A 13,056-nucleotide genomic window follows, 5' to 3' on the forward strand; every position below is an offset into this window, starting at 1 on the left:
CTGCTCTGCTGGATTTCACATTTGTTTGGGCCCTGTAACCCCTTTTTTTTGGCCAGTTTCTCCCATCTGAAATGGCTGTATTTACCCAATACCTGTACCCCCATTTTATCTAGGAAGTATCTAGCTTGCTTTTGATTTTTACAGCTCATAGGTGGAAGGGACTTACCTTGTTTCAGATGAGACTTTGGACTGTGGACTTTTGGGTTAATGCTGAAATGAGTTAAGACTTTGGGAGACGGTTGAGAAGGTATAATTGGTTTTGAAATGTGAGGACATGAGATTTGGAGGAGCCAGGGGCAGAATGATATGGTTTGGTTGTGTCCCTACCCAAATCTCCACTTGAATTTTATCTCCCAGAATTCCTATGTGTTGTGGGAGGGACCCAGAGGAAGATAATTAAGTGAGGTCCGGTCTTTCCCATGCTATTCTCGTGATAGTGAATGAGTCTCATGAGATCTGATGGGTTTATCAGGAATTCCACTTTTACTTCTTCCTCATTTTCTCTTGCTGCCACCATGTAAGTAATGCGTTTTGCTTCTGCCATGATTCTGAGGCCTCCCCAGCCAGGTGGAACTGTAAGTCTGATTAAACCCCTTATTCTTCCCAGTCTCAGGTATGTCTTTATCAGCAGCATGAAAACAGACTAATACATAAATTTAAAAAGTAAGAAATAAATACAGTGGGAATATTTGGATCCCAAGGTGGCAGGGGTCAAGTGGCAGCACTCAGTCATCAAAGGCAAGGTGCACTTAGCTACTGTAATGGACTACAGAGGCTAAGTGGCAACAATCAGAATAGTCTGACTCATCTAGTGCTCTGGCACTGACTAATTAATCACAGTGTTTCTAGAAGTGAAACTGATATGAAGCCTACTGCATTTTTACTTAATTTATATAAGCAGAAAACTTCTAGGTCAAATAAACAAAAGACCAATCTGAATTATAAAAACAGAGAATCATGGCCCCTTAATTTCCAGACTTGAGCCAGTTTACAGACCCAGAGCTGCTTGAATGAAGGGGAGGCCATGTCCCCTTGAAAAAGGACTCCATTACACTACTGACAACTTATGCTATTAATCTTTCTCCCATCCTTCCCCAAGAAGACCTCTGGCCTTCTCGGCAGGGTAACTATGCATTGGGGAAAGGGAAATGATCAGATATTTTGGGAACCACCGGATACTGGCTCTGAGCTGATCTTAATTCCAGGGAACCCAAAACATCATTATGGTCCTCCAGTTAAAGTATGGGCTTATGGAGGTCAGGTAATAATGGAGTTTCAACTCAGGTCTGACTTACAGTGGGTCCAGTGGGTTCCCGGACCATCCGGCTCATTTCCGCAGCCCCAGAATACAAAATTGGCATAGACATACTTAGTAGCTGGCAGAAGCCCCACACTGGCTCCCTGATTGGTTGGGTGAGGATTATTATGGTGAGAAAGGCCAAATGGAAGCCACTAGTGCTGTCTTTACCTAGAAAAATAGTAAATCAAAAACAGTATCACATCCCTGGAGGGACTGTGGTGATTAGTGCCACCATCAAGGACTTGAAAGACTCAGGGGTGGTGATTCCTACCACATCCCTATTCAACTCTCCCATTTGGCCTGTGCAGAAGACAGATGGATCTGGAGGAATAACAGTGGATTATCATAAGCTTAACCAAGTGGTGACTCCAACTGCAGCTGCTGTACCAGATGTGGTTTCACTGCTTGAGCAAATTAACACATTTCTTGGTACCTGGTATGCAGCCATTGGCTTGGCAAATGCCCTTTTCTCCATTCCTGTCCATAAGGCCCACCAGAAGCAATTTGCCTTGCAATATACCTTTACTGTTCTACCTCAGAGGTATATTAACTCTCTGGCTTTGTGTCATAATCTTATTCAGAGAGACTTTGTTCATTTTTTGCTTCCACAAGATATCATGCTGGTCCATTACATTTATGACATTATGCTGATTGGATCCAGTGAGCAAGAAGTAGTAAACACACTGGACTTATTGGTAAGATATTTGTGTGCCAGAGGATGGGAAATCTGATGAAAATTCAGGGAACTTCTTCCTCAATAAAATTTCTAGGGGCCCAGTGGTATGGGTCCTGTCGAGATATTCCTTCTAAGGTGAAGGATAAGTTGCTGCATTTGGCCCCTCCTACCACCAAGAAAGAGGCACAATGTCTAGTGGGTCTATTTGGATTTTGGAGGCAACACATTTCTCATTTGGGTGTGTTAATGCAGCCCATTTATTGAGTGACCTGAAAGGCTGCCAGTTTTGAGTAGGGTCCAGAACAGAAGGCTCTGCAATAGATCCAGGCTGCTGTGCAAGCTGCTCTGTCAATTGGGCCATATGACCCAGCAGACCCAATGGTACTTGAGGTGTCAGTGGCAGATAGTGATGCTGTTTGGAGCCTTTGGCAGGCCCCCAAAGGTGAATCACAGCGGAGGCCTCTAGGATTTTGCAGTAAGGCTCTGCCATCTTCTGCAGATAACTACTCACCTTTTGAGAGACAGCTCTTGGCCTGATACTGGGCTTTGGTGAAACTGAACGTTTGACTGTGGGTCATCAAGCCACCATACAACCTGATCTGCCTATCATGAACTGAGTGTTTTCTGACTCATCTAGCCATAAAGTGGGTCATGCACAGCAGCATTCCATCATCAAATGGAAGTGGTATATACGTGATCGGGCTCAAGCAGGTCCTAAAGGCACAAGTAAGTTACATGAGGAAGTGGCTCAAATGCCCATGGTCTCCACTCCTGCCACCCTGCCTTCTCTCCCCCAGCCTGCACCGATGGCCTCATGGGGAGTTCCCTATGATCAGTTGACAGAAAAAGAGAACACTAGAGTCTGGTTCACAGACGGTTCTGCACAATATGGAGGCACCACCCAAAAGTGGACAGCTGCCTTTCTAGGACATCCCTGAAGAACAGCCCCTTCCTAGGACATCCCTGAAAGTGGTGAGGGAAAATTTTCCTAGTGGGCAGAACTTTAATCAGTGCAATTGCTTGTGCACTTTGCATGAAAGGAGAAATGGTCAGATGTGTGATTATATACTGATTCATGGGCTGTTGCCACTGGTTTGGCTGGATAGTCAGGGACTTGGAAGACGCATGATTGGAAAATTGGTGACAAAGAAATTTGGGGAAGAGGTATGTGGATGGACCTCTCTGAGGGGTCAAAAACTGGGAAGATATTTGTATCCCATGTGAATGCTCACCAACTGGTGACCTCAGCAGAGAAGGATTTTAATAATCAAGTGGATAGGATGACCTGTTCTGTGGACACCACTCAGCTTCTTTCCCCAGCCAACCCTGTCGTTGCCCAATGGGCCCATGAACAAAGTGGCCATGGTGGCAGGAACGCAGGTTATGCATGGGCTCAGCAACATGGACTTCCATTCACCAAAGCTGGCCTGACTACAGCCATTGCTGAGTGTCCAATTTTCCAGCAGCAGAGACCAACACTGAGACCTCGATATGGCACCATTTCTCAGGGTGATCAGCCAACTACCTGCTGGCAGGTCGATTATGTTGAACCTCCTCCATCATGGAAAGGGCAGAGGTTTCTCCTCACTGGAATAGACACTCACTCTGGATATGGGTTTGCCTATCCTCCATGCAATACTTCTGCCAAGACTACCATCCGTGGACTCATAGCATGCTTTATCCACTGTCATGGTATTCCACAAAGCATTGCCTCTGACCAAGGCACTCAATTTACAGCTAAAGAAGTGTGGCAGTGGGCTCATGCTCATGGAATTCACTGGTCTCACCACATTCTTCATCATCCTGAAGCAGTTGGATTTATAGAATGGTGGAATGGCCTTTTGAAGTCACAATCACAACACCAACTAGGTGACAATACTTTGAAGGGCTGGGTAAAGTTCTCTAGAAGGCCGTGTATGCTCTACTACTCCACAACAGAGATAAGGAAGAGTATGCATGAATACAGGAGATTCATTAGGGTGTCTCTTAGTATTACCATGCCCTGTGATTAAGGTCAATGGTAAACTACAACAGCCAATCCAGGCAGAACTACAAATGGCCCAGACCCTTCAGGAATGAAGGTTTGGGTCACTCCACCAGGAAAAAACCATAACCTGCTGAGGTGCTTGCTGAAGGCAAAGGGAATACAGAATGGGTAGTAGAAGAATGTAGTCATCAATACCAGCTATGACCACTTGACCAGCTGCAGGAACGAGGACTGTAATTGTCATGAGTATTTCCTCCTTCTTTTGTTAAAAACACGTTTGTGCACATACACACTTGTACTAAGATATCTTCATTTTATTTCCTTTTTCCTTCATCATGTGACATAAGATTTATTGACTTCACATCACCATTTAAGTATTGTTATAGTATACTTATATACTATACTTACTATAGTATACTTACATACTATATAGTATATACTATATAGTATACTTACATATAGTATACTTATATATAGTAAGTATACCATATAGTATAGTATGTAATAGTATTTGGGTTGGGGATTGGTGCATTTCTGATTGTAGGAGGGATAGTTGTATTACGTTAGGTGTAATTATGACCTCATTATTGTCTTTATTTGGAGATTACGTATGATCTCAGGAGATGGGTATGGGTTCAAGTTGACAAGAGGTGGACTTGTGATGGTTAATACTGAGTGTCAACCTGATTGGATTGAAGGATGCAAAGTTATTGATCCTGGGTGTGTCTTTGAGAGTGTTGCCAAAGGAGATTAACATTTGAGTCAGTGGGCCGGGCGCGGTGGCTCAAGCCTGTAATCCCAGCACTTTGGGAGGCCGAGACGGGCGGATCACGAGGTCAGGAGATCGAGACCATCCTGGCTAATATGGTGAAACCCCGTCTCTACTAAAAAAAATACAAAAAACTAGCCAGGCGAGGTGGCGGGCGCCTGTAGTCCCAGCTACTCGGGAGGTTGAGACAGGAGAATGGCGTAAACCCAGGAGGCGGAGCTTGCAGTGAGCTGAGATCCGGCCACTGCACTCCAGCCTAGGTGACAGAGCGAGACTCCGTCTCAAAAAAAAAAAAAAAAAAAACATTTGAGTCAGTGGGCTGGGGAAGGCAGACCCATCCTTAATCAAGGTGGGCACCATCTAGTCACCTGCCAGCGTGGATCTAATCTAAAGCAGGCAGAAAAAAAAAATGTGAAAACACTAGATTGGCCTAGCCTCCCAGCCTACATCTTTCTCCTGTGCTGGATGCTTCCTGCCCTCAAACATCAGACTCCCAAGTTCTTCAGTTTGGGCACTGTACTGGTTCTCCTTGCTCCTCAGCTCGCAGACGGCCTATTGTGGGACCTTGTGATTGTGAGTTAATACTTAATAAGTTCCCCTTTATATGTAGATCTATCCTATTAGTTCTGTCCCTCTAGAGAACACTAATACACCTTCTGATTTAAAATACTCAGTAAAATGGAAGTTTCAGAACACTGAAGACAGATTCTACAGACTTCCACAGAAAAATTAGATACAAACGATCAGCAATCAGGATGGCTTCAGATTCCCAAAAAGCAAAATTGGAAATGGAAACTAATGGAAGAAACCCTTTAAACTTCTGAGGTAATCTACAACCAAGAATTCTATATCCAGTCAAGCTGTCAATCCAGCATAAGAGTAGAATATATTTCCAGACATCCAAGTTCCCAAAAAGTCTACATCCCCTGTACCCCACTTCATGAATTACTGGAGGATGTGATCCACAAGCATGTGAATGAGATATAGGAAAAGGCAATTATACAATGGATAGAGAAAAGAGAATTTCCAGTATGATAGCTAGGCACCACAACCAAAGAGCAACCAGTCGAGGTTTGAGGTGTGTGATTAAAGAAACAGACGTGTTGAAGGCTATCATGACTAAGATATTCACTGCCTTCATAATCTCAAGATAGTATATTCAAGCAAGTCCTGGCTCCCATTTTGTTCTACACTTGGCATGTTTGGCCACATTCTAATAAAGTGCCTGCTCTCCCTTCCATATCCTGGTCTCTAAATCAGTTGGAGACACTCATTTCACCCCATAGGAAGGTTCTGCATTGATCTTGAGAGGTCAGGGTGAGTTTAGAAGCAGAAAATATAAAACAAGAATACAATCCTCTAAGCATATGTCTGCACATTCTGGATGCCTAAACTGTGACTTGTTCCCTAAAACTCACTCATCACCTTGCTCACTGATATCTAAATATGGGTTCCTGTAAACTCTAGAAGTGGAAGTCAGACCCAGGGACTGTTCACAGTTCATCTTCCCTAGGAAGCTTTCATCTAATTGGTAGCAAATACTGCCCTCAAAAAGCTAGGTTTGTTTTTCTCAGTTGTTCAAAATGAAACAAGGTGTTGTGTTTAGGGATACTATACAAGTAGCTTTAAAAAAGAAGGAAATACTTAATGCAGGTTGAGTATCCCTTATCCAAAATGCTTGGGACCAGAAGTGTTGCAGATTTTTCTTTCAGATTTTGGAACAAGATATCATGTGGATGGAACCCAAGTCTAAACACTTTATTTCAGATGTCACCTTATACACACAGCCTGAAAGTAATTTTATGCAGTATTTTAAATAATTTCGTGCATGAAACAAAGCTTGTATTAAGTACTTATGCGTGGTGTTTTCTATTTGTTGTCTCACATTGGTACTCAACCTTTTGGATTTTGGATTAGAGATGTTCAACTTGTATGACAGCTGGATTACCTGAGGGCAAAGAGTGAAATGAAATCAAGGATGGTCCGGGCGCGGTGGCTCAAGCCTGTAATTTCAGCACTTTGGGAGGCCGAGACGGGCGGATCACGAGGTCAGGAGATCGAGACCATCCTGGCTAACGGTGAAACCCCGTCTCTAAAAAATACAAAAAACTAGCCGGGCGAGTTGGCGGGCGCCTGTAGTCCCAGCTACTCGGGAGGCTGAGGCAGGAGAATGGCGTGAACCCGGGAGGCGGAGCTTGCAGTGAGCTGAGATCCGGCCACTGCACTCTAGCCCAGGCGACAGAGCGAGACTCCGTCTCAAAAAAAAAAAAACATTTTTGAAGATACTTTTTCTTTTCTTTTTTTTTTTTTAAATATCTCATTGTCTCCAAGCCTGGAGTACAGTGGCGCGACCATAGATCACTGCAGCCTCAAACTCTCAGGCTCGAGTGATCCTCACTCCTCAGCCTCTGAAGCAGTTGGGACCACAGGCACATGCCACCACACCCAGCTATTTTATTTATTTTTGTTAACAGAAACAGGCTCTGCATTGCCCAAGATGGTCTCAAACTCCTGGGCTCAAGTGATCCACCTGTTTCGGCCTCCCACAGTTCTGGGATTATAAGTATGGGCCACTACGCCCAGCCTGAAGATATTTTCAAATTCCTTAGTTATGCAAACTAAAAGATTGTGCAACTGAAAATTCTCCCACTAATGTACATATTTCGTTCTTGTCTAGACAATAATTATCATATTATGCAAATGGTGTTGACACTGTTATGCTTTGACAAAGAGTAAATGGGGGGGATATATCTCCTGAAGTGTGAGATGTGTAGTAACAGTTTGCTTCTCCCTCAAGAGAAGAGGGAAAATAGTATTAGGTGAGAAGGTAGCAAGGTAAGAGCCTTTATTTTAGATTCACCTTGAAGGAAACTATTCCTTCATTCATTTATCATTTATGGAACACTTTAAACTTCTACTACATGCCAAGACACCATTTTAGGCTTTCAGATGTATCCATGAGCAAAACACAAAAAACTCTCTGCCCTTGGGGAATTCACATTCTAATCTGAGACAAATCTATACAACACACACAGTAAAGAAGCACAACATTAGACATGATGTTAGGAGGTGTTATGTGCTACAGAACAAACAACAGGATAGGTGGGATTAAAAACCTTATAAACAGTCTATAGGCTGGGATACAAACCCTGGAGCTAATCTGTTACAACAGAACCAAATACAGTATATGAAAATTCAAACTTTCAAAAGCGTCTTATACTCTACTTCCATTATGTTCCTCAGTGTTAGTTATGTCTGAAAACTCCAGATGAGAGATGGAAAGAAATGGAATTTTGATGTGCTCAATGAGGCCAATACTTCAAAAATACATCTTATGGATTACCGTTGGAGAAATTCAGAATCAGGATGTCAGAATTCAAGGGGGACAATAAGAACGTTTGATCAGTCAACTCCTTTTGACCTATACACATTCTTTCCAGAATCAAAACTAGGGTGACTGGCCTCACAGAGTGCGTAAAGGGAAAACAACAATAACTAGGGTGCTTTTATGCTGTTTTAATAAAGAGATACGTTGTTTTCAATACTCAAAAGTTTTAGCTTTGGGTCCCAATCTCTCTTTTTAAAAAAATTTAAAAAACAGGCCGGGTGCGGTGGCTCAAACCTGTAATCCCAGCACTTTGGGAGGCCGAGACGGGTGGATCACGAGGTCAGGAGATCGAGACCATCCTGGCTAACCCAGTGAAACCCCGTCTCTAAAAAAAACAAAAAACTAGCCGGTGGGCGAGGTGGCGGGCGCCTGTAGTCCCAGCTACTCCGGAGCCTGAGGCAGGAGAATGGCGGGAACTCGGGAGGCGGAGCTTGCAGTGAGCTGAGATCCGACCACTGCATTCCAGTCCTGGTGATAGAGCGAGACTCCGTCTCAAAAAAAAAAAAAAAAAAGAAAAAGAAAAAAAAAGAAATCAAGGATGGATTCACTGGGGACTTCTATGTTGTATTTCTTAACTTGAACAGTGGCCCTTTGTTTGCTTTAAACATTCTCCTGTAAGTTTCACAATAAAAATGCAAGGCCATTAGAATTTCTACCTTCTCTGCCCTTTAACTGGAACAAGACTGATAAAGCACAGCAATGTCAACCCATATGAAGAAGTAACATAAAAGTATTGAAAATATAATAGTAAAGTTACAAGAGGTTAGAGTTCTTTCAACTGAGGTGACTTGATGACATCACAATGGAGGTGTAGATACAGGGCATCACAGGTAATACACACAAGCAGTAACTGCACTTCAGACACTTAGACTTGTAAAGTAACAGTACAGACAGTCCTCAACTTATGATGGTTCAATTTCACAATTTTTCCATGATGGTGAGAAAGCAATATGTATTCAGTAGAAAGTGGTACAATCCTCTCTCATGATGCTGGGCAGCAGAGGCGAGCCACTGCTCCCAGCCAGCCACGTGATCACGAGGGCAAACTGGTAACTCTACAGCGTATTGTATTGCCAGATGACTTTGCACAACTGTGGGCTAATGGAAAATATTCTGAGCAAGTTTAAGGTATGCTAGACTGAACTATGATACTCAGTAGGTTAAGTATAGTAAATGCATTTTTGACTTACCATGTTTTCAGCTTATGGTGGGTTTATCAGGGCATAATCCCACCATGAGTCAAGGAGCATCTGTGGTACCACAATATCCAGGTGGTTTTAACACCAGTCACGCGCAATGCTTAAACAAAATAGGTGGGCCAGGTGTTGGTGGCTCATGCCTGAAATCCCAGCACTTTGGGAGGCTGAGGCAGGCAGATCACAAGGTCAAGAGTTCGAGACCAGCCTGGCCAACATGGCAAAACCCTGTCTCTAAGAATACAAAAGTTAGCCGGGCATGGTGGCGCACACCTGTAAGCCCAGCTGCTCGGGAGGCTGAGGCAGGAGAATCATTTGAACCTGGAAATTGCAGGCTGCAGTGAGCTGAGATCGCACTACTGCACTCCAGCCTGGGTGACAGAGCAAGACTCCATCTTGGCAAACAAACAAACAAACAAACAAACAAACAAACAAACAAACAAAAAAGGTTTAAGATACAAATTCTTCAAGATTTTGCCCCCTGCCTGGGATCTCTTAGGCCTTTCTCTCCTCCCTAACCCCAGTGAGTCTAGGCCCTGCTATGGTTTTCTCCACATTTAATTCTTTTCTGAAATCTTTCCCATCTATCCATTCATCCATACACTACTTTGTGACTGTATACTGAATGCCAGGCACCGTTTCAGACCTGAGGATAAAGCAATAAATAAAACACTGTGCCTTAAGGGTTTGTCCTGCAAGAGGAGACTGAAAACCAGTCCTCTGTGTCAACAGATGTTGTGGAAAACATAAACCAGGGAGGGAGGGTCAAGGATGCAGGGGAGGGATGCATGCAGTATTTTTAAATACAAGCTCAGGGAATAGCCTATAGTGAAGGTGACAGCTGAGCACCAACCACGAGGAAGGTCTGTCTGCAGTGAGAGCACTTCCCGGGGAACAGCAAGTACCAAGATTCTCATTAAAAGTGGTACTTACCACAACAGTGATAGTATCGCCAGTTACATTTCACTGCACCTATCCTGCCTCCTCAGACCATGTGGCTCCTGAAGGCAAAAACCCTCTGATCTCTTGGGCTCCCAACATTTAACATGGAGATTTTATGATCAGTTCCCAATCATCATTTATAGATTTTTAGACAACAAAGATATCAGAAAATTCATTTACAGTATCATGAATTTGTTCTTCAGAATAAAATTAAAATATTTAAGTTTGGAGTATAATCTGCCTAAATCACAGTATGTTTCATCAAGACTCATGGCCTAGTCTTTTTCTCTTAATTGCAAAATATATAATATATGGATTTAAACAGAGTGAAGTAAAGTTAGCACCTCATAACACAGAATTTGAGTAACATGACAAAGGAACATCCAATGCCTGTAAGACTCTTGCTGTTTTTGAGAATCTTCAGTTGAGACAGCTATCAAAATAAATGGTCAATCCTTTTAGTACTTACGTTCTCAATATTGACATAAACCATCATCTGACCCTTTACTTCACAGGCTGGCACTTAAATACATTCTCTCCAGTATCCTACTTCTGCAATGACAAGCTCCAGCCAATATTTTTTTCTAGCCTATGTTGGTAGAATACCTAATGCCATCAGTTTTGACAACTCTTTAAAAATCCTACAGTACTTAGATTTAAACAGATCACACATGGTAGAACAAGCTAATACCTACCAGCTTTGAAAAGCCATAAGTAAATGATTACAGATGAAGGCAGTTTTCTAATAATTTAGATATCAAGTGCAGCTCACCTGCCAAAAATGGTTCTGCCCCAGCCATTCTGTTCCTAACTCAGAGCAACAGTGTTCACAGATTTTTACAGCTTAGTCCAGATAACAACATACTAGTCAAGAACATAAACCAGGGCCACTAATCTGTTGCAAGAAGTCACAGTTTACCAAATAATCAACAACTGTGATGATGTCACTGCCTAAACCTTGAAAAAGTCTGAATCAGTTAAAACAAAAATCAACTCATCAAAAACAGGGAAAGTTTTCAACTATGTATTTTAATCAAGTATGAATGGTTCCGAGGATTAACTAATGTTGAAAAGACAAACTCTCCAGTTTAAACTGAAATAAATACTTCTGATTTTGAACTAGGGACTCACTGAAGTCAAGTAAGTTTTCTTATTTCCTTGACTATTCTGTTTCCTGTCTTCACTGTTCCTAAATCTCAAAAGCAAGCCATCCAGTAATATAACAGGAAATATGAATCTCAAGAACCTTAATATTCAGTTTTACCACCCTTTTGAAATAGTCCTTTGTTTCCAGCAAGGAAAAACTTAGCTTCCTAACAGTGGAAACTTCTCAGAAAAACTCATCTTACACTAAACAGAATAAAGTCAGCATTTCAAAATTGAGTTTAACCAGGCCACTTTTCTATTTACAGCAAATTAAACCATGTAATTCCTGAAAAGGCATGGAGAGGATTCAAAGAAATATTTGAAAACATCTGCAAAAAAACAACTATGACAACCATACAAATAAATGAATACAATTCCATTCAAGTTATGAAGATATTTTCCTTTAATTTATCCAAACATTTCACATTCATGAAGTCATTTATTTCAGAGCAAATGTAAGCTTATATTAAAAATTAAAACATTACAGTATTTACAAGACAGTTGGCAGGGGACACTTGCCAGTATAAAAATAATACAAATACTGTATTTTCCTCTTATCTGCCAGTAAAATGGCAAACAGTTACGTCTTTCTGAAGGTTCTAGTCAATGACTAAAGATAATGAAGAGCCCCTAATAAAGTGCCTTGCCCTGTATGCACCACTGTCTATAGCTTTAGACCTTCAACATTCTTCTTCAAGTTCTGCAGCTCTTTTTCTTGCCTTCTTTTCTCCAGTTTAAATGCTAACTTGTTAGCTTTCTTCTCCACTCTTCGTTCCTGTTGTAAGTACAAGAATATACTTGTATATTCTTACCTTTAAACTGATACAGGCTGCTTTTACAAAATTCCCCTAATTTTCCCTCCACCAGCTCTTTGTAAACCTCACATTTGAAAAATATTTTTTACCTTGCGCTCTTCTTTGATAGCTTGCTTTCTTGCTCTTTTATCTTCTTTGCTTTCATTTTTAGAACGTGGCTGGGTTGATACTTTAGGAAGGTCACTGCCATTAATCATCTGTATTCTTTCAGCTTGCTTTGCTGTGAGTCCTTGCTTTGGTAAGACATTGAGAGGTATTCCTGTTTTAGAAGATATTTGAATTTGTTTGGGCTGAAATACAGATAAAATGGTACTAGAGTTATTTCTCATTCCTATTAAAAAATAGCTCATTAATGGCATACTGTTGATGCTTTTTCTAATACCACTGCTAACCACAAAGATAAAAAGTTACTGAGTGAAAATGTGCACTCTATTTTTTAGGCACTGCATCCTTCAAATAGCTTAGCACACTAGGACTTACCTTTGATTGATACTTGATTAGCTGTGGATGGTTATATAAATTTGAGTACGTACCTAAACAAACAAATAAAAGTCATGTATCAATAAGCACACTCTCAGTTCCACCAAGCATTACTGAATTCCTACTATATTTCTGACTTTGTGTTTTCATAGTGCAAAATAACACTGGAGTCTCTGATCAATGTTTTATAAATTGCTTACAATTCAATATTGGAATATTACTCTTTCTAAATAATTTTTCACAAACTTCCTAAAAGCGTAACTCTTATTAAAATATATGTATTTTTTCAAAGTTGATATATGCTTTTTTTTTTTTTTTTTTTTTTAGAGTTTCGCTCTTGTTGCCCAGGTTGGAGTA

The 13,056-nt window shown here is 41.4% G+C and overlaps 2 protein-coding genes across 2 annotated transcripts in view; both read right to left on the bottom strand.

The window, feature by feature from the left end:
• Positions 1-11,162, bottom strand: part of ZC2HC1B (zinc finger, C2HC-type containing 1B) — a 74,520-nt gene extending 63,358 nt beyond the window's left edge. Inside the window, exon 1 of the mRNA XM_011962030.1 lies at positions 11,031-11,162. Coding sequence (XP_011817420.1) covers positions 11,031-11,058 — 28 coding nt within the window. The 5' untranslated portion in view covers positions 11,059-11,162. The remainder of the gene's footprint in view (positions 1-11,030) is intronic.
• Positions 11,163-11,783: 621 nt separating this feature from the next.
• The window catches only part of LTV1 (LTV1 ribosome biogenesis factor), a 19,442-nt gene continuing 18,169 nt past the window's right edge, over positions 11,784-13,056 (bottom strand). The window contains exons 7-9 of the mRNA XM_011962174.1: positions 12,700-12,752; positions 12,309-12,509; positions 11,784-12,179 (exon numbers count right to left, since the gene is read on the bottom strand). Coding sequence (XP_011817564.1) covers positions 12,069-12,179; positions 12,309-12,509; positions 12,700-12,752 — 365 coding nt within the window. The 3' untranslated portion in view covers positions 11,784-12,068. The remainder of the gene's footprint in view (positions 12,180-12,308; positions 12,510-12,699; positions 12,753-13,056) is intronic.

Source organism: Colobus angolensis, unplaced genomic scaffold (genome assembly GCF_000951035.1).
Source record: "Colobus angolensis palliatus isolate OR3802 unplaced genomic scaffold, Cang.pa_1.0 Scaffold58, whole genome shotgun sequence".
Classification (NCBI taxonomy): Eukaryota; Metazoa; Chordata; class Mammalia; order Primates; family Cercopithecidae; genus Colobus; species Colobus angolensis.